Genomic DNA, 23726 nt, shown 5'->3' on the forward strand with positions numbered 1-23726 from the left:
TTAGTATGTTGTTTCACTTATTTGTTTACAAGTTTAATGTAAAGACACCTTACGATCTGTCGAATATCGATAATATCATAGTCAACGACAATAGTTACACGTTCAAAAGACATTAATTAATCCTTCTGATTCAGGATTTACAAGAGCCGAAGCAAAGCGGCTTGACCAGTTGAATTTTAAATGAAAATTACGCTTTTAAACCCAGTTAATTTGAGTTTATAATTTATCTCCTGCGGCGGTTAGTCAGGAAAACTGCATGTCTGTCGGGTGAAAATCTGCAACATGTATTTTCACTAAGCCGCCGAAATAGAGCGAAAAGGTAGGCTGTAGTTCAGTAGCGGGACAATTACAGTGTGATGCTTTTGAAAGACAAAATAAAATGTTTATTAATTTCTGTTTTTATATAGATTTCGAAATAGTATTTTGATGGTAACGGCTACTACTGCTCATAGATACTTAGAATAAATATTTTTTATTTTTTTAATTTTAATATAAAACGGTTGAAACTTCTACAAGTCAAACAAAATATACGTTTACAAACAAATTTTTGCAAGCTGTGTAACCTATCTTTTTAGTATTTCAAAATGGCGGAACATTCGACAAAGACAAGGCACAATATGTATATTTTATCTATTACAAACTAAAATATGTATATCTATGGCTTTATGTATAATTATCACTATTAAATTCTTGATCTTGTTTATTTACCATTTCCCTTATATACTGATTATCTAAGTGTCATATGATTATCAGAGTCCTCCGGGCTAGTATCTCTAATCGTATACAATGAGATTAAGACATAGACAACTTTACTACTTTTTATTAATTTTAGTTTATCTTTTAAATACACAATTTGTGTTGTTAGACATTTAAAAATGAATAAGGTGTAAATATTTATACCACAAGCCTTAAATTGAGCTTAATTTTAAAACTATTATCGAATATAAGTTTGATGTGTGTTTATATAATTTACTGATCTATTTTTTGAATGTTTTAATTGAATGCGGGAAAGGAGATTTAATACTTTTGTGTGATTTTCCCATAGACAATGTAAAAAAACGATAGCAAGTACTTATCTTTTAACAGCGGCAATGTCTTGCTGCAGTTGGGCTACGTACACTGTTGTCTTCTCTAAGTTTTTTATCACACTGTCTCACTCACACTATAGCCTGAAGGAAGATCACTCTCAACAGAAATTCAAGATTAGCATTACAAATATACATAGACATAAGTTTAACATGCAACGATTGCAAAATAATTTTATTTCTCGCGTAAATATTTTCACACTCCCTCAAGTACAATTATTTAGTCTTGATTTTTAATCGACGCGTCCTACAAGCGTTATCGGGTCGTTATTTCGAAAATTCCGCCTAGAAACAATGCAGTCATAAACTCGTGTAATAACTAGGGCGTGTTATGCTCAGTGGAATTTTCGACCTTATTACCTTTATCGAATAACAACTATCGGTTCAGTTTTCAAGTAATAATACGAATTTCTTCAGAATGTATTGCGTTTGTATGTTAAAAAATACAGAAAATCGTTTTTTTCAAAACAACTTGATAGTTTGGTTGGTATGTGTAACCAAGTATTACCAATACCAAGTTTAACAATATTTTTTTTAAATAAAGCATAACCTCTTAATTCTACGAAAACATTGGAACGTATTAATTCTAATATTAATTTTAAGTAATGAGAAATTTGCCAAAAACATAACATGATTTTGGGCTTGAAATCGTTAAACGAAACGAAAAATCAATAGTGTTTTTGTGGTTATTTTAATTTTAATCATTATTTGACTAGTTCATGATATTTAGAAGACAATTTAATTTTAATAAATATAAAAAGCAACTGCAACCCTTATGAGAAGCATTTAGGTACTAATACATACATACGCTAAGCAACTATACGCTTGCGTCTTTTTTCGCGTTAACACTGATCATAATTCGATATTTACGGTTGTATTTCCCGGTCTAATAAAGATAATTTTTGAATAACAACGTTTTTCCAAATCCATTGAAGCGACTTCGTGTAATACTTCCATTTACCATACTTATTTGTAAATTTCGTATTATTGTCGACGCTCTTTCGTTTTTGTCCAGTCCAGTTGACATAAAGCGAGTTTTTTTTAATAAATTATATTAATGTTACAAGTACAACTTTTAGCAAAGTTTGCGCGACAGCGCTGAGCGAAAATAGTTAAGATAAAAATAAAAGGAGACAATTATTATTTTATATTATAAATATTTAATGATAATTGTCATCCACATCTTAGCCTGCGTTTTAGGAATTGGTCGTGAGTTGGTAGGATTAAAAAATATCCTGTGTTGGAGATCGCGCTCACTTTCTTGATACAAAATTGCAACAAATTCGATTCCGTGGTTTGGCAGGCAGACACTCTCGCATTAAAAACCAGCAAAGATTATAAATCCCCAATACATTATAGTTTTATTATATTACCCATATGTCGTAGGTATGTAAAACGTATTTTTTTTTTTATAAATCATTAACATAACTACAAGAATTTTTAATCTATCATGGCTACATAGAACGTTCATTATAAAAAGCATATTTCCATAGCGTAAAATTGTCCGAGCTCTTATCGGGACTATAAAAGGCTTCAACTAGAAAAATAAACGATTGCCTTGCAATAAACCCATGTTGTTCGAGTCGATTGCAAACGTTTAATCAAATATGCAATACGCTATGAGTTCCCTTATCGAGCTTTTGGGTTTATTGAATTGGTTACGGCTCCGTAACAACGCGTGCATTACACGTATGCTCGTTAAACTTGCTTTTTCCTACTTAGTTTTGAAATTACAATCAAATTATTAACAAGTTCAAACTCTAACCTTATCCAGTAATTACTTAATACTTGATATTGTAAAATGATAGTAGACATTGCTTCCTTATTCAAACCTTTATAAATAAGTACTTACCTACATTACAATAGTAAAATACTGTTTTTATTTATTGTACCTACATCGTTGTGTAGACTTGAGAAGCAAATGTTACAGATTTTAATTAAAAACAACGTTAATTAATGTACACTTTAATTAAGTAATTTTAATGCGGAGATATATTCGGTGAGTTAACATAAAATTGTTTTTTTTTTTGTTTGTAGTGCCACAACCGCCTTCAGATACAATAAAGGTTTTTCGAATATATTGTTTTTAAAGTATTATTTAATAAACTTTTTAAATATTTTAAATAGGTAGGCTGACTGACAAATGGGTGACCTGATGGTAACGCATCACTACCGACCATAGACATTAGCAGTATAAGAAACACAAACCATTCCTTAGTTGCACAACTTAGAACCTAGGATGGCTCACTCACCCTTCAAAGCGGAACATCAGTGCTGAGTATGGATGTTTGGCGGTACAATAAACCATGCTGATTCATATTCAATTATTAATAACTGTATCCAGTGTTAGGAATATGTATAACTAGATAATTAAAGTAGATGGCACTAAAAGGAGTTTGAACCGAGTACAGAATGTTTCACTATAAGTCTTTCTTAAGTCTGATACTTTGTAATCATCATTATCATGACAGTTAGTCGGCATAGATACTTACTTATTACTCTTATCGACTTACCAATCTTAATCTGTCAAATACAATATAAACTAATCAAACTGTCACCAGTGGAGGCAATAAGACGAGGTGTTATACTTCATAAAAGTTTTTGCAATATTACTCCAAAATCCAATTAGGTACTATCAAAGACAATGAAATTTAGGCATAGACATTTTGTACTACTTTTTACTAATTATTATATTCGAAGCCAATTCCCAGTAGCAGTTCGGAATCTGGAAATTAACAGAGTTTGCACTCATGTGCACAAGGCATAAAACTGTTATTCCTGCTCCAAAAAGTTTCCTGCTCATATCGGATTCCATCCGAATTTGAAATCGAATTATGACTGTGAGGAAAAAAGAGAACTTGGGCGCACACATGTGCACTTTAACGCGTCCCACGCAATTGACTAGTAATTGGTAAGAACTTCATCAGGCTATGGGGTTAGGTTAATGTATTTGATAAGATTATATGCAAAACAGGAAAAGAGTATTTTGCATATAATATTTGATATAAAAATAATCTAATTAAAAATATATATATATTGCCTATTAGTGACCCAGTAGTTATAACGCATACTTATAACCGTAATATATTAATGTAATAATAAACTAATCAGACCTCCTTTTGAAGTCATGTTATTTATTTTATAGACTTTATTCCTTATTTTTTTTTTGCTTATACATAGAAAAGAAAGAATTCTATTAACATTGCATTTAATTAAGTTTAATATCTGTAGCATAAATAAAACACATATTTTTTAAAGCTTTCAATGTTTTATTTTGTCCAACATTCTATTCGCCGCTAATTTTCTTACATATATATATTTTTTTTATCTGACATCACAGATAAAATTAATATTTAATAAAAACTATTATTATATTTTTTTTCTATTTTAAACTTTATTATTATTAAGCTATTTATTATTTCTTCCGTATAATTGCACACTCGATATTGCCAGCAATAAAATACTTCACATTTCATTTGATTAAGATGATGCAAATATTTTAGTTTTGATAAATTGTAAATAATTTGAGGACGAATAACAGACTTAGTATACTACGTGTGATTTAATTATTTTACAATATTACAAATACTTTATTACTTTTTATTTCTTATTACTCTTTTATATTTTATTTTGGATTATTCTAGAACCCGGTAGAAGTTATTGATGCTGTGTATATTTATGTAGTTCCGTACATAAAAATAGATAACACATGAGCCGTTAATGGATAGATTAGTTGTAAATACAGCTTAAAATAGTTGTAAATAGACAGAAGGATAAAAAATACTTCAGTCAATTATACAACAAAGTAAATATTGTAAAAACTGCCGCCATTAAAAAATATACTCCCATTAATCTGTAAATATATCGACATCCTCTTTTATATATTACAATTATATGTAACATAAAAAATTTACATTCAAAAATGGAAAATAAAAATGAACAAAACCAATATATTACACATTTATTAAATTATTCAACTACATATTATGTCTTATGAGTTAAATGAGTGACTAAATCAACGATTAACTACATTTTTTTAGTGCCGTATCTTTAAGATTTGGGTGCAGTGTTGAAATTTGTGCTCTGTACTTAACAAAATAAAGCAAAAACAAAAATCCAAAAGTTAAAATGGTTGTAAAACAATGAATCAAATATTATATCGGTATTTATTTAAAAAAAACAGGTACTGTGACATTACAGCGGATATATAAAAAATTTTTTAGCATTGCGGTATTTATCATCGCGTCTTGCAACAGTTCTCTTTGTTACCTAAATTTACGTATTACATATCTTATTCTATTTATCCTAACGCACAAAATAAGATTCAATAAAATCTTACGTAAAATTCCTGCATTACATTATATGAGCGATGCACAAATATTATAACACCATCCTGTATTTGCTACAGTTCAATCAAAATAGGAATATTATTTTCAGGGGTTCTTCCTTATGTTGTAGAAAATTAAAAGCGTAAGCTACGTATCGTACGGGACATTTAGATAAATTATGACATTCGAATAAAATTTTGTTTATTGAGCATTTCAATGTTAAAACATTATCTACAGTAAATTCTCATTTTTAATAAGTAACTATGAATGAGCGAATCGTTTTATAATCAATCAATTTTCCATATTAATCCTAATTGAAACATTATTTTGTTTCGGAGGAGAGATGACCAGAATGCTCTTAATCCATTAACATAAAAAAAAGATATTGTTGTCAAGCCATTTTTTTTTATTTACCTACACAATAACTGGTGTGATACTGAACAAGTACTTTAGAAAAACAATCCGCCCATACTTGACATATTTTAGATATATGCTACTTCTATGTTTGGACAAAATCAAAAATGAGACTCAAGTATTTTGTTATATTTTCTACATTATAAATATGCAAGCTATGTTACAATTCTGTACAGGATTTGGAAAAATATGCGAGTTTCAATTCAATTCCACGACAATTTAACGCTTAAATTTAATGCTCAAATATTGAGATACTGTCCTCACGCGGTCTCCCACCGTTTGATGCGCGATGTATATTTCATTCTAGATATATATAGTTTCAATCTTTACATTATAATTACGAAATGTTTGTGATTTTATAATTAAGCTTAAATCTAGACAGTTTTCAAAAATACATTCTATCACCAATAAAAATAAAAAATTTAAACTTTAATCTGATTTAAGCAGTATTTACAGTAGCTTTAGATATTTCTTTACAAGCCATAAGACATCATGAGATAAATTTTTTGTCTGTGGCATAAACTATTGTATTGAAATTAATATTGTCTATACGCTCCCAAATACACTCATCTCTTAAAACTTTTTTGTACAGTTTTGTACATCTTTATTCGTTCTAATTTCGTTTCAGCTTAGAGCGTTCATTTGGTTCTAATTATATTAAATAGTGAATATTTATTAGTTTTAATTATTACCTATTTTAACACAACTATTGATGATAAAGACAGTACAAGGTGTTAACGTATCAACTGAGTTACAACGGTTTGGCCCTGTCTAACATATGCTTATTTCATTATGTAAGAAAGAGACAAACATACAATTGTTTATTCCATATCCAAAATTTTCGTAATGAAAGTTATTCAAATGACCAATAAGTTTGATATTATTTAATGAAAATAGACTTTATAACAAGATAAATAGGATAGATATTTGAGTAACTCCGCGATTGAGCTGCGTCATCAATAACTTTTATTACTATGATAACATTATTAAAATTCCACACTCGACTATTAATATACACTAACCATAGCAATTTCTACTACACATAGATATATATTTATATAATCACACCAATAGCATCTTCAATTTTTTATTTAATTTTATTTAATTCCATTTCTATAATAATATTAGACAATTTTTTTTTCTAATTCAATCATTTGACACATTCAATTTTAAATAATCCACCGCGATTCATATTTTTATTCCTTATTTATTTATAAGTATTAATATTAACAAAAATAGTTAATTTTAATTTGTAATATATAATTTATATTATAATTATGATATTTCATTAGAATTTGATAGCTATTGATAAACGGATGACATATAATATTCATACTGAATAAACAGACACACAAATTGTTTGGAGGTTTAAAAAATTATACGTATATATTATTAGCTCATTCGTTTTATATAAAAATATAATGTATAGCGTGGACGATTTTATAATGAACTTAAATATTAAGTGGTATTAACTTAAGTTATTATTGTAATATATTTCATGTGAATGGTGTCTCAACTCATTAGCTATCTCGTAACAAGAAAATAATATCACGAAGGAAATTATTTATATACCATAAAGGTAATTGTGCAAAAATCATGTCTTGTCCAAAATCATATTTTTTTATTTCATTGTCGAATTAATATAGCTGTATAATTGATCTCGATAGACGCGGAGAACTAAGCTACCCACAAACTCACGGATGGGACTGGATTAACACGACCGAATGCCCCGCGAATTGTTTATCACAAGCAGCGAGTGCCCCATCGCAACGTTACTTTTTAAACTTTTAAAACGCTAAATGCAACGTCCCTAAAGCCCCGAGGACCGACGCCAGTCGCGACCCCGCTCCGGACGAGTACTAGTCCAGCAGCGGCGGGGAGGGCGTCTGCGGGGGGAGCGGGGCCGCGGGCGGGGCCGGGGGGGCGCATCACCGCGACGGGCACGAGCTGATGGCCGACTTGCCGCTCAGGCAGGAGAACCCGCTGGTGGCGGACTGCAGGCTGGACATCGAACCCCTGGAACGGCGAACGTAAGATACAATAGAACCGATCGAGTGATTTTTTTCGATATTCGAGATGATTGCGACATAGGTCGCTCGAGGGGACTCGGAGAGGAGGTTACCGGTAGTGGTGGCTGGCGAGCGTCTCGTGGAAGTACATGAGCTGCGCGTCGGCGGCCTCGCAGCGCCACTGCAGCACGTAGAGGCCGGCGTCGGCCATGACGTGCGAGCCCTGGATGCTCTCGCCGTCGTGGCACACGCGCGGCGCCTCCACGCGCGCGCACGCCGCGCCCTCCAGCACCGAGCGCCGCTCCTCGCCCGCCGCCGCTGCGCGCCCGGGACACATTGCACTTATTTAATGCTTACTAAGAATATTGATGCCAAAGTAACTCTTTTTGCTTGAAACCACTGATTTGAATTCGACGAAATTTGCTATGATGCTGATTAACCTTGAACTCCAAGGAGGGACGTAGTCTACTTTTTTACCTAACGCCTGTCGAATCCCCTAAAATCGCCAGGCCGGCAACTAGTTATATAAACATAGTAGTTAACGTAGCATTTTCAACTTAATCCTGTAGCATAACAGCTGCCGTGATTGCAACCTTTCATAATCTCTTTCGTTAGGTGCAGGTCAACAGTAGCATCTGTCGTGGACTTACCGGCTGCCTGGTCGGGACGATCCAGTTCCTGCTCGCTTCGGTAAACAGCGAATGATATATCGTGACTTAGCACGTCGAAGTCCCAGGTCAGTACGCTTTGCGGGTCCCGATTCTGAACGATAACCTCGTGTACCTGAATAAAGATTATGAATGTTGAGTCGGTGATCTATTCAAACGAGAAGCGTCGACAAACAAAGAGGTAACCAGATGGTAAGTGGTCAAAATTATGTCTAATTTTTTGCCAGAAAATTATTTTGTCATCATTCATTTAATACATGAAAAGAAGATCAAACTTTATTTGTTTCGTCGCACAACTCTGAACACGTCAAGTGGTTGTAAAATATCTTCCAGTTAGAGGCTGAATGACGTCTTGAAAAATTCGAATTTGACGAATTACGGTTACTGGTTTCATTTACGTTAATAAATAAAATCATTTTATTACATGACTTTGAAATTTTAATTGTTACCAACCTGGCCCTTCCCTAGGCTCACAGATCTATAGATGCTGTCTTCGCTCAACGGATCGCCATCGCGTTCCGTGAAAGCTCCGCTTACGTACAAACTTTTCGGTACCAAACCTCCTTCGTGAACGAAACTCTGAAATGTTATTTTTTATATATAATACTTTTTATCGTATAATATTGTCATGATTAAAAAGTGCATGACTAGAAAAATATTGTTATTAAAGTGAGCATAGAATAAAAGTTGGTATTATGACAATTAATTCTTCCAGATATACGAAATAAATCAACCAGATTTCAAGGGATAATATTAAATCAAAAACTTATTGTGGGGTGTTTAAAACAATATTCAAATCGTCAGTTAAAACCAAATTAAACGTAAAGTTAATATCGGTTAGCTGTGTAAATTCTACCGAGAAGAACCGACAAGAAACACAGTAACTATTCACAATATTACGAAACTATTTTCTGATAATAATTGTTCATTAATAATAATAAAATTAATGTCAACGACACAAAGATGCCATATCGTTTATAATATACAAAGTAAGCGACTACGATGCATAGAGGTAGTGCATTAGTAGCGTATACACATGTCACGAAGTTTCTGTGGAATGTTGATGAGTGAACAATTAGCTGCTTCGTAATATTAACTTCTAACGATGTGGTCTAAAGCTAGACGTAGATGTATGATCAGGCGACACGGAAGACATTACAAATGTATCCAGTACAATCAGATCGTTCTAAATTGCAAGAGTTGCTATTTCGATCATGGTATCGACGTCATGAATAGGAAATATTTCTTATATTAAATCCTTTCAATTATAGCGTCATGTTTATCTTTGAAGCAATCGATAACAAAGTTGCACAAAATTGTCTGATTGAGAATTTAGAAAATTTTGGCATTGGTCTCAACTCACGAAAGTATCTTATGTATAGTCACGAGTCACGACTATGCATTCAAAGCAAAATTTAATACCTATCTTCGAAAGTCTGGCAAAAAACTGAGTAGGTACCCTTTTTAACCAATGAGTTAAGTTTTACTAATCAACAATATCTTGCAATATGGAACGGCGAATGTATTGGAAATATAACAAGTCGACAGTAACACGTGTGTAGCGTAACGTATTTGTTGCTGGCTTGTCTCACGTGGCGTACATCGTCGTAATAATGCTGCGGCACGTTCAACGACGCGTCTACTATGTCCGACTGCGGTTGTTATAAACAAAACAATTATGAATAAATAAAAATGTAACGATTCTTCTTCTAGTACGCTTTTTTTTTATTGTGTTATGATAGCCAATGTTATTTTGATTGGGATTAGCAACAATCTTATTTTATAAACGTTTGTAAGATAATTCAGTATCCGTTTCATGTGTAATATACCCGGCCCTGTAACACTTTGATTATCGATTCGATTAATAGTACTAATTGAAATGTAGTATCGATTATCAATTTTTGCAGCTTTGTTTTGTTGATATTTTTTATACTAATTATATTTATGACGCGTGACAATTATCGTGTATTTTTTTTAAAAGACGAATACATTTACTGTTTTAAATGTATCTAAGAAGTCATAAATAAGATCAGGTAGTTCACTTATTTGTTTTTCGCGTATTATAATAACCTTTACGCAACTTTTATGCAATCCGATACAGTTACGTTTTGAGGTAAGCGTCAAACAGGGAATATCAGATTGGACAGGATATAGTCATTCAAAACTGCAAACATATTAAATTAAGATGTCATGTACAGCAGTTGTGTACGTGTGTATTTAAAAAGTTGTCAACTGCTTAAAATAAAACTCATTGTAAAGCCATTGTAACAATCTCAATCAAAAAAACGTTTAGTTTTCATCTGCAAGCAGACGTTTGTGTATCTGAATACATTATCACGTCCTTCCATTAGCAAAATTCCAGTTTTCAATGTTTCCGTTAACTTTAGATTCATCGTAAACAATGCAGATGTGAATAATTCATAACAACTGCATTTTTATATTCAATGATTCAATAAATAAGTACTCCTTTACTAGTATTTTATAACAATAGTTATATAAAATATACCAACTGACCAATAATAATAGATTTCGTGTATGTATATTAACGGATAGTCACGTAATAATAATTATTTCATATTATATAAATATATTGTTAAATTAATCTAGTCACATTTAAATTTCAATGAAACATTTATATCAAGTTTGTCATTATTATATAACATTAGTAATAATGGTCCAAAAATGTTACCTTGCAAGGTCCCCCGAGGAAGTCCGGTATTAAATCTTTGGGAATGTAATCAAGCAAGCCTCCAGATTGGAGATAGTCTTTGCCACCGTAGAACAAGAACTTGCTACGTGTATTTTCATCTAAAATTTTATAAATGCATAATTTATGTGGTTTTATATACAATAAGTTATTTGAAAAGGTTAAATTTAACCGTTAAATTTAGCTCGTCTGGGTCCCACACACCCACTCATCAGATATTCTATCGCCAAACAGCAATACTTGGTATAGTTGTGTTTCGGTTTGAACGGTATGTGAACCAGAGGAACTACAGGCACAAGGGACATAACATCTTAGTTCCCAAGGTTGGTGGCACATTGGCGATGTAATGTATGATTTCTATTTCTTACAGCACCAATGTATTTGGACGTTGGTGACCAATTTGTTACTCTCCTGTATATGACGAAAACTAATTTTATGGTTTTGAATATTTTAAAAGAATTCGTTAAATATGAAATAGAAAACTTACCAATAAAAGTGCTAACAATGGTCCATAGGATTGGGAATACTCTAGGTGCTCGTACAATTAGCACTCTTCCCATCGTCTCTGGATAATTCGCCTCAACTATCTGTATGATGCGGAGCAGCGCCCTGACCCCGGGCCTCCAGAGGTGTCTCATGTTCAAGCCGTCCAGGTCCACGAGCAGACACCAGGACTGGATCGCGTGCTCGGATGATCTGGTCGCGTCTTCTAACAGTTTTAAACCTTCTTCACATACGTGAAGTGTCTGGAAGGGATTTTAAATACTCTTTTCATTTTACCATAATATAACTTTTGATGTGCTCTTATAATAAAGTTTTATAAAATTGCTTCAGAATCGTCTTACCGTACTGAATTAAGTGAAAACTACCTCCGTTCGTAATGTAGAAACCCCGTTCTACCGTGAAAAACAACGTCTTATAGTATTGTACTGATTGAAAGATATATTTTTACACATTAACACATAAATGGCTCAATAATGGAACACACCTTAATAAAGTATATTTTGGTTTTGAAAAAACTATAAACGAATTAATAGATACACAGACCAAAACCAATTTTACTTCTTATGCTCTACATTAAAAATTCTTGAAGATTTAAATTAAATAATAACATACTAACCAACTTTAAGAGTCCATCTTCACCTATCGATTTTAACAATCCTTTAACATCCATTTGTCCGAGTCGAAGAATGTACAACGGACGTCCATCTAGATCAGAAAATAAGAAATTATGGTCAGTGATTATCTTATTAGGCTATAGATTTTAAGTGATAACTTAAACCGTCCAAAATATGGCTTGGTTGGTATGAGAGAGGAGCCTGCCTGCTGACGCCGATGCGTAAGAGAAAGAGAAGCCAGACAGACTGGCACCGTAACGCGTTACGTAACGAAGCTGTTTGACCTCCCATAAGAAGTTATCACTTCAATAATAAAACTTAGAATGTGTAAATATATTTGTATGGCATTTAATATATTATTTAACTAATATAAACTTCACATGGACTGTTCGTAAATAAAAACATAAGTACAGTTTGTATTCAATAGGTTTTCCTTGTGTCTTCTTCTATGGTTACCGTGATTAGAGACCTCGTAAATTACGTCAAGTGCATAAATATTACACACTTTACTTTGGTAGGTACCACCCACTCATCAGATATTACTACTGCCAAATAACAGTACGCTGTATTGTTGTGTTCCGGTTAGAAGGGTGAGTGAGCCAGTGTAATCACAGGCACAAGGGACATAACATCTTAGTTCCCAAGGTTGGTGGCGCATAGGTGATGTAAGGAATGGTTAATATTTCTTACAGCGCCTTTGTCTATGGGCGGTGGTAACCACTTGCCATCAGGTGGCCCATATGCTCGTCCGCCAAACCAATGCCATAAAAAAAGTGTTATAGTAATCAGTAATGCTTGAGGGGAAAAAACAGGCGAGAGTCGTATTATGATATAACGTCATCTATTTTAGATTAGAGCAATGAAGACAGCGGAAGTTTTTAAAAGTACATTTGATATAATGACAAAAAACTCTTACACACACAGAGAAAGAACAGATGCGTACGTACTTATAGAACACACACTTGGAGCTTATTGAATTTTAATTACATTGTTATTAGTATCAGTGAGAAGGTACAGAACCCAGGTTTCTTACTGCGGTTTATATGCCTTTCACGTAATATATGCATACTTAATCTAAATAATCCAAACAAAACATATTACAATATAAAAATTAAACGCACCTTTGTCATGATGGTGCCAACCACCGGGGAAGTACTGTTTGACAACCTCTGGCGTCTCGTATTCGGAGAGGATGCGGTCTACTTGGTGCTTCTTCCGCCAGAGCAGTGACTGTGACAACATTTCCCGAGCCTTCTCCACGCTGAAGTCACGAGCTCTCAGGAATCGCAGCAGCGTTGTGTCGCTTGGCATCTGGTTTTTGAACTATCATTTTATCATAAATATTAACATATAATATATGTAGGTAGACTTAACCTAATGTAATAAAAAAACATTAAATATTATAATAGTCAAGTTACCAATAATTAAAAATTAAATCAAAGTTAAGAACTCATTGTACCGATACGAAAAACCAAAGACCTAAAAAAAACCGGCGTCAATCAGGGGTATTTGATTTCAGTTACAGTGGTTGGTGAAAGTTTAATTTCCGTTCAGTATGTGTATTTAAATAATGTCATAATTATATATCATTGTTTATTTATGAGGTTATGTTTGCGAGACTTTTTATAACCGCGGAGCGTGCAAAGTCCACAAGTCGCGTTATCACATCTTGTGATATTCTTTAACCGTTCTTTAATTGTAGGTAGTATTAAACTATGTGTAATTATTTCTGTCGGTATGTCTATTACGTTTCGAAGATTAAACCGATTTTGATAAAATATGATATGGCGATAGCATGTATCCTGGAGAACGACACAATTCCTGTGAAGAAGAATTAAAGTTCTATGTTCTTTAATACCATTAAAAACGGGACCCTATTACTAAGACGTAGCTGTCTGTCCGTCCGTCTGTCACCAGGCGGTATCTCAAGAACCGCGATAACTAGACAGTTGAAATTTTCACAAAATATGTATTTCTGTTGCCGCTCTAACAACAAATACTAAAAACAAAATAAAATAAATATTTAAGGGGGACGTGTACACAAAAAACGTCAATTTTATGCCCTATTTTTTTTTTCGCTATAAATAAATGGCAACAGGTAGGCACTTGAAATATTCAAAAAATACTTAATTGAATATTTACTTTAATAATAAAACAAAATAAACAATAATAACAATGGTACGGAACCCATCGTGCGCGAGTCCGACTCGAACTTGGCCGGTTTTCTATACTTATACTAAAGCGAAAGTATCTTTGTCTATCTATCTCTATACTCTTTCAAACTACTGAACCTAATTTGATGAAATTTATTGTGAAGCAAACTTGCACTACAAGGATGAACGAGGGGATTTTTTTTACGACCAGCCCCTAAACCGCGACCGACAACTAGTATATTATATAGTTGCTAGGAAATGAATAATGTATGCGTTTAAAATAACACTGTAGCCTTGCTGAAACCGCGGAAATGAATTCTTGTGTCTATATCGGAGCGATAGCTGTTCATTATACAATAATATTTATGTATTTAAATTTACTGAATGAGCTTGGAACGATTTTAAATATATTATTTTAGATTCTGCACATTATTTCTTTCTGAACAGAATCTCAAACTTTTTATGAAGCATCCATTTATGTTAACATAACTTTATAAAAGTATACTTAGTGACTAATTCATAATAAAACATTGTCTTTATCAATTTTATAGAAACAGTACATCACACAGGATTTACTAAATTACAGAAATTTCAAAATTACAACACATCGTCGTGATCCATATTTTAAAAAGTCTAAGATTAACCTAACATTAATCGACTAAAAGAAATATAAAAAAATTGCAATTTTTTTTTTGTCCTACTTTTTTTTTAATATTGGTTTTACCTGGATAAATTACAGACTTCGACTCATTAAAAAAAATCTTGTTAATAAATTCTTGCTGGAGATAATTTTTTTGTTGGAAGTTTTTTATGTATAAAAATATTATATTGTGAATATTTATATTGGGTTTGAATGTCAGACGAGGGTCGTTCGCGTAATTTTCGTTTACCGCGATACACGATACTGACCGCGCGATAAGGGCCGGATGACAGGATTTATTAACATTGTTCTAATTCTTTTTGAATTTAGAAATCAAATTAATCCTGTACCAGTTTGAGTTATGAAAAATATTTTTAGAAATATAAATTGCTACTAAGAATGAAACTTGCATGTATTTATATATGTACATGATAGGTCGTATGAAACTTTTCAAGATAACATATAAAAATTAAAAACTTTGCATTAATATTCGATTGTAGGTTAACATAAATATATATATATATATATATAATTTTTGTAAGGATTATATCATTGGACAAAAGCATTCCAGGAAAATAACACTTAAAATTTTAAGGTATTTCCATGCAGTGATTACCTAATACTGTTTATCAAACGTTGCCAAGTTTCAGCAGGCTTGAAATTACGCAGAGACGGGCTTAGCCATACACTGCTTACAAATAGCGTGCACGTTTAAAATGAATGACTTCCAGTTCAATAAATAAAAAAAAAATCAATTTTAAAAATCTTATTTGACCTTTCGTTCGTTAAATTATAATACATTTATTTTTAAATTAAATTTACATTAAAGTCGAAGATACCACTTAATTGGAATGATTTTGTTTTCATTAATTATAATAAACTATTAATATTTCAACTTATGTCTGGTTTTTATTATTAATGAATCGGTATTGTATCAATATACGTTTGAGTTAATCCTGTTAATTTTTACGTCAAAAATTTACAAACATTTTTTAATTACGCCTCGTAGATTTCTACCACTCTTCAGCAAAACGAATCGTTTATTGCAAAAAGTAGTCGGTTATCAGAGATGCGACATACTTATCTCTATTTCGGTGACCAGGTTGTCTTTAGAGGTCATCAGATTTTTATTAAACATAACTGACAAGTAAGAACCGTTAAATTGAAATAAATTTCAAAATGGGCCCATTTGTTTGAGAGATAAATCGTCACAGTAGGATAGACACACAGTCACACAAAAGTTTATAACGAAAGTATTTCATCGAAAAAACCTTTAGTACTTATGAATTCTACAAAAATACGAGAAAGTAAAGAAATAAGCGAATGACTGTGAAAAGCTGAATAATTAATGTTTTTGTGCTCAATATTTACACCACGTCTCTAACAAATTATTTACAAGATAGACGCTACTTTTTCGTGCGCGGAAGAGACACTTAGTATTAAAAAAACCTTTTTAACAACTGTATCTACAGAAATTAATATATATAAAAAAGTCATTATCTATACAGCTATTAGGTCTAATCATGCTTTTATTAATTTAATTTATTTATACAGATAAATAAAATATATTTTATTCTAAATTCCGTACATATCTCACCTCATGGTATCAAACAACTAACTAACAGCTGAACCAAAGTACCGCATTTGTTCTGGATAATATAACTGGTCGCTTTTGATCAAATAAACCCAATAACATACCTTTCCCTTCTGCAGATCAGCGATCCACTTCCTCAGCTGCAACAGCCGCGACTCTTGCATTGGTGTCAGCTCGCCCAGATAACGTTTAATGTATTCACTGTCGAGCGTATATTGATCTGCAATAGAAATTACTACATGAAGCAATGCGATGGGGAAGCGACACTCGTACAATGAATGACTGACAGACTGCATTTAGAAAAATATGTAAATAATAGTCAGTAAGCTTAATGGAGTAGCTTCAAAGTAAATACGCGTGAAAAAGTAAGAGAAACAAAGCGATCCGACCAGTGTTGTCAATTTATTCTATTGATCAACGTCTTGATTATCTGTGCTACATCATTACAGCCCTAATGTACGAAGATGGATATTAGACGTAAAGTAAAAGTAACATTTTTAACTTTATATAAAAGCATAACATTTTCATATTGATTGCACCTACTACGAGAGAAACTCGGCGTCGCAAATACAGCTGTCATCGCGAGGGTTGTGAGTAAAACAAGGCTATGGTATTTAAATGTTCTATTTAAAATCGTTGGAAAACAAGCATATTTTTAGGTTTTTACTGGCACTTTTGAATTGTCATTTTACAAGGTAATACAGTACACCATTTATATGGTTCTACAAATAATTGCCAACATGTTCTGCATTTGTTATGTTTCAAAACGAACTTCCGAACATTAAGCCAAAATGTTATAGAGTTCGGACTGTAAAGGGCATGGACAATCATAAGTACAATGAATATTAAATTGACAATAAACATTACTCGAAGGAATTACAAAACAAAGACTTAAATGAAAACAATACTTAACTATTAACTCAAACAGTTTGTCACAATAAGTGTTAAACGGCAAAAAAACTGAAATAAATCTTGAAAAACTGTTGTAACTGTAATTTACAATGCGGCTAGATCCTCGTGGGAAGGTTTAATGAAAAATTATGCCCAGATAGAATTATTAAGGGAGCTTTACTTTGAAACTTATGACAGGCGAAATTATTACAAGTGCTAGACATTCATAATATAAAAGAGCCCGGATGATCGTTGATGTTCAAGGACAAAAAACAATTTAATTTAATCATGTTATTTATTTTGTAGAAAAGAGTTTCTATTCGGTTTTTTTCTTTTTTAAATTCCAAACCGGTAGCTTAAGAAATTAAATTACATTTATTAACAGAAGTGGATTTTAACTTTAAAATAAGTAACAAATCGAATGATGTTTATTGTTTTCAAAAAATATTTTACTCTTTAAAGTAATTTGTGAATTTTAATTTTTAAAAGACAGGTGAGCACTTATGTCTTATGGTAAACGACTAATACCCCCATGAACATTGACATTGCGAAAAATAACTTGTGAACGCCACCATGGGGTACGAGTACGATATACGTGTAAAACCGGAAAGTTCAAACGCAGTACATCTTGATGTTTAGTGATACAATAAGAAATAAAATGGCCATACAAAGCCCCATCACCGATAAAAATAATCAACTTATAAGAATTAAAAACCTTAGACGCGTTAAAGCGTTGGAAATTATAGAAGTAATTCATGACATAAATATGTAGATAATCTATAATAATATTAAAAAGTTGAAGAGTTTGTTTGCATGAACGCCCATTTATCGAGGAACGCTATAGGCTGTATATCATCATATTATTACCGATGGGAGAGGTGTTAATGACGTGGAAAATAATTCTTTTTGAGAGTTTCCGATGTTTGCGCTGAGTAAACGGTTAGTTTTGCAAAAATCATAAATGACAGAATCTGTGAATATGTACAGCTGAACAAAGTCGGGACGATCAGCTAGTGAGTAATATTTATAAATCGTCACAATATGAGATTAAAATAAGTGACTCCAATGTGACTATATGTTATAATAATACACACAGACCGAGAAATTAAACATAAGATCATATTTGAAGAAAGTTAAGTCAAGTTAAAGTTTCAATTCCAATCTATCCATCTTTTCTCAGCCTTCCTTAGTCTTGGCCTTATGGCCAATCGTATCCCCTAAAACTCTTTTTATTTCATCATCTCTTCTGCCATAAGAACTGCTTCAAAATATCATGAATAGGTAGCAGTTATTAGTTACCTTGGTAACTAATTTGTATGTCCCTTCCACCAAGTAATACTCATTTCGTACTGTAACCATTATCGTCACTTCACGCATCCTCATCAAATGGCGTTGGTATTTTATACTTCATCCAATAGACCGACACTCAACAACAAGGTCTGTTGATGGTGGTGATCAGACGTCGTCAGTATACTCGTTGATCTGTCGCCAGTCTGAACTAATTCGATTATTTCGATAGGTATTTAAAAAATCATTATTGATTGCTGAAATCTACTGAAAATTATTAAATAAATAACATTTATTAAAATATGTACTGAACTGTTCTCTACTCCCATTTATATATAGATATTTTTAAAAGGAACTACGAAAACTATTTAAGTGATGGTAGATTCCAACACTAACTGTGGCATTAGAGTGCGTTCAGGTTGTTTTCGTGGATCGTGAATCTATACGCACGGACACAGCTGTATACAGTAATATTTTACATATAGATGGTATTGGTGAATTAACCCGGACACGAGATGATTTAGGTCAGATCGATTCCGACCCGCGGATAATCTGAGGTCGAACATTAAATGATATAGAGAGGACCTTAACACTAAAACATTCGAACTATAATTATGCTCGCTAAATAAATCAAGTTTTCATAATATTTATGGAACGGTTCCGGTAACGTATCAAGCGTACATTGATAAATAACGTTAATTAATCGGTAACAGTTACTGATTAAGTGATTACATTTCGAATTTTAACGTAAAAAATATGTTTGTGCACTTAATAATATATTTACTACAAACATTTCTAGCTTAAATAACTCAGTTTTATGTGTACATTACTAAAAAGATTATAGATAAGGCTTATCAAACAATACAGATACAAAACGATATAAATATTTAAATAAAAACTATATATAATTAACTAAATACAGTACATATAAATGTATTGTATATACAGTATGTAGTTGATTATATATTTTTTTTGAAGGAAAGTTCATACTGAATTTATTCTAAGCCGGTGGTTACGTTATATTAAAGGTTCTAAAATAAAATATTTTTATTTTTTATTATAATATATTCAATAAAAAAGATGCTTTGCATATAAAAATATTAAAGATTGTTTCGATATAGTTTAATATACGTATGAAAATTGATTAATCCTATGATTATTCTGACGTAAGCCTGTTTTAATCAATTATAAATTCTATTAAACTAATAATAATAACATCGTATAAGAAAAGTTTGTTTAATAGCAGGATTAACGTGGCGTTATCTTTAATATAAATCCGATAGTTTGTTCAAGTAGTCCCAGAGGTAACATTACCGAACGATGGATTTTCCCAATGATTTTCATCTCAAACAGGGGTCTTCAAACAAAGTATAAAGGACAAAGTGTGTTGAGCACGTTATGCTATAGTTTTAAATGACGATTATTGTCGTATCGTATCGGTAGTGTTCAGTGAAGCATTCTACCGCAAACCGGATTGATCTATGTCCATTCCAATGGAAGGAAGAGTAAACAATACATAACATAAATAAACAAGTTTGACCTTGAATATGTCTGACATCATTGGTGGATATTATGAATAATCTGGAGTATTCGTTGATATTTCGTAAAATGGCATTTTGAATGGCAGCGAAGTTGTAATCGGAATTATAGTGGACATAAGTATTTATCTTTAAGTGGAATAATATTTCATTTTAATAAAGATATAATAATTAAAGCTCTTTGTAGTTCCTAAAATAGCAGAGCTGTTAGCTAATCGCATGGAATATGCAAATCTAAGGTTTTTCTATAGCTACGCCTCCTGCCATTGGAATATAAAATTAGAACAATCGAGCAATTATTACTTTGTTGAAAAAGGTCAGCTACCATTCAGCCACAGTGCTAACTATATACGGAGCAAAGTTAATCACTTGCGACCAAACATTGAATAAATATGAACGTTGAAGTTACTAAACAAATAATATAATCGAATAAAATGATAATCAAATATCTTTTATAATATTTATTTTCATCATTAAAATATGTATAATCGATCAAAAAATTTATTCGATTAATTCATCGGTATATTAATCATCATCACACTTTAATGAAACGAAATAATCGCGCGTATATTTTATTTTAGAAGATTTATAGCTATAATAAATATATATAATATTTCTTTATCCTCAAAGACGAACTCAAATTAAAGAAAAAAAAAAAACAAAGATAAATCAAGATAGCTACAATTTTATTTAGCGGTAGATTCTTTTTAATTACACAGTAATCCAGCTGCCCTGAGATAAGCAGCTGGTATTAATTGTTCTTCTAACAAATCCTTATTCGGATAAAACTGTTTTTGTTGTTGTTATTTAACAGACAGACGAATGGGAGCATTACGTTTTCATTAAACCTACATTCACGCGGTGGCCGCTATAATAATAAAAATAAACTTTGCACCACACTAAATGTGGATTAAACGCTAATCCGGCAACGAAGCAATGTCCACTCAAGTACATTGTAACAAGAGTCTATTTGCAATGGCTCGTATCGATATATCTCTGTTTCGAGCGCATTATTACAACAAGGTTCCATTTGTCACACAGAGCGAGGTTTATGTAGAACTTTGCGCATGCAAGTCTGAGGTCAAGGGCGGGAGCGGGAACAGGGTCATCTGTTTCGCCTTTTATTTTCAACATTTTACTGGATTTAAATCTATACAGACATATTTTGTATTCAAAGCCATTGGAATATATTTATCTTGTGTAATGTTTTAGTCATAAACTTTTAGCTGCAACGGATTTAATAAATATTAAAAACAAATACAGATATTTTAAGAAAACGCGCCCGTCCACGATATATTATCGAATTGTATTTTAGTCTGTCTTAATTCTTACATACGTGAGTGAATCTATATATACCAATATAATATAGAATGTGCTATGTAAATTAAAGATGAATAAGTTACACTTTATATACTTAACAAGCAGAAAATATTCTTCTAAAACAACTTAACATTCATTCTAAGATAACAACTCTGTATTTTAAATACATTTGCCTATTCGTTTATCAAACTGTCTGATTTGCAAGATCGACTTTTGTACAGGGCCATCTGCGTTGGTACCACGCTTACCCCCACATGGTTACCACCATTCTAACGCCAAAAGCAACACTCTATTACATGTTTTACTTGAAATGCAGATTGAATAAAAGCAGAACATTTCATACAAATTGATGATTTTTGTTTTATTAACATTCATGACTTAAGGTGGTCGTTTCATGTTGGTTTAAGTTCTATTCGGTTGTATATTTAGACAAAAACTTAATTTTGTTATTTTTTATTTTTAAATCCATATATGGACAGGGTTTTTCTCTAGCCATGAACTCCAATATAATTCTAATAATACGTGACGGCTCGTGCCCACCTAACATTGATCATGTAATCGGTTATATCTATCGAATTGGATCAATACACCTTTACATAAGCATTATGTAACGTCGGATTATTGCTTAACATTTTAAAACATAAGTTAACAATGCGCGTAACTACGAATTATTGTTTGTTTTTTTTTTTATAACAAACTGGCCACGGCTAAATTCGGAGGGTTTCGTGGAAAGGAATTTATGACATTTTTTCTCGTAAATCGGATCGAAATTTTCGATGCAACGATTCGTTTAACTAACCCTAATGGCGTAAACTTGTGGCTAGTCAAATATATGAATTAATTTTATTTTAGAATTGCTCACACTGTACACATCCTTGCCTTGCGATTCATCAAACGCATGTCCTTAATCCAAAGGTTGTCTGGAAAAGGTCGCTCTCTTACAGATTTAGGAACCGCCTTTTGTAAAAAAAATCTATTATATAATAAAAAAAAACTATTGATATCATATTATATCATTACATTTCTGCAACACGAACTAAAATTAAATGATGATTAATGTCGGCAGCTGTGGTGCATTCATTTAATTTAAGAGCCATTCAAAGACTTGCGACTTGATAAAATATATCTATGTAATCTCCTATTAAAAGCTGAGATAGCTCCGTATTGTATACCTCAGCCCTAAAACCAGGGTCTTAAAGGATAGAGGCCATGGACGCGTGAACTGGGGCTTCACGTGTCTTGTCCCAAACGGCCCTGAGGAGGACCCTCTACGATCCGTGGCAATGAAGACAGCTTAGAAGTTAGATTAGGTCAATCCTAACCGAAGGTTCAAATGCGACCAAATATTACAGAGTTTTCACGTGTTTACTTGCATTTTTAATTACATATCGTACCTAGATACCGGATGCATTCTACGACATATTTACATACGACAACGGTTGAATACTTTAGAACTTTTGATCTGTTATTGAAACATTAAACATAAGAGGAAAAAACCAAATAAACAACATTTGACAGCATATTGACGTGATATCATTGGTTGGGAGCTTGATTAATCTATGATATTCACTATGGATTTGCGAAAAAATGGCGTTTTGACCGTCGATAATACTATTATCGGAATTTCGGAAGTAAGATTAAAGTGGAAGTAAGTAGTTAAGTGTAGTAGTGTTGTATTATAAATAAATATATATTAATCAAACAACTTTAGTAGTGCACATAGTAACAGTATAGTTGAATTATTAGCAAATCGCATGAAATACGTAAATCTAAGGCTTGTTTATCTAGCTATATAGGTATGTATTATTCATATGTGTTGATGTGTTCTGGTTTTGATGATGATAAACTATACATCTTAGATCCAATAGCGGCGCTTTGTCGATGGAAGGACTGATTGTTACCTTAAATAAAGCCAGTATCTAATGATGTTCATGAACACCTACTGGTCTACATTATCGAAAGTAGTCAATTTAG

The 23726-nt window shown here is 32.3% G+C and overlaps 1 protein-coding gene across 2 annotated transcripts in view; it reads right to left on the reverse strand.

Annotated features, from left to right (window-relative positions):
• Nucleotides 1-7015: 7015 nt before the first annotated feature.
• Nucleotides 7016-23726, reverse strand: part of LOC125068074 (protein real-time) — a 65407-nt gene continuing 48696 nt past the window's right edge. The window contains exons 6-14 of one of the 2 annotated variants that reach the window (XM_047677064.1): nt 16821-16936; nt 13451-13652; nt 12332-12420; nt 11699-11957; nt 11194-11312; nt 8958-9083; nt 8487-8619; nt 7950-8154; nt 7016-7843 (exon numbers count right to left, since the gene is read on the reverse strand). In XM_047677064.1, the coding sequence (XP_047533020.1) occupies nt 7756-7843; nt 7950-8154; nt 8487-8619; nt 8958-9083; nt 11194-11312; nt 11699-11957; nt 12332-12420; nt 13451-13652; nt 16821-16936 (1337 nt within the window). In that variant the 3' untranslated portion in view covers nt 7016-7755. The remainder of the gene's footprint in view (nt 7844-7949; nt 8155-8486; nt 8620-8957; nt 9084-11193; nt 11313-11698; nt 11958-12331; nt 12421-13450; nt 13653-16820; nt 16937-23726) is intronic. The other variant, XM_047677065.1, reaches the window with a different exon arrangement.

Source organism: Vanessa atalanta, chromosome 13, assembly GCF_905147765.1.
Source record: "Vanessa atalanta chromosome 13, ilVanAtal1.2, whole genome shotgun sequence".
Classification (NCBI taxonomy): Eukaryota; Metazoa; Arthropoda; class Insecta; order Lepidoptera; family Nymphalidae; genus Vanessa; species Vanessa atalanta.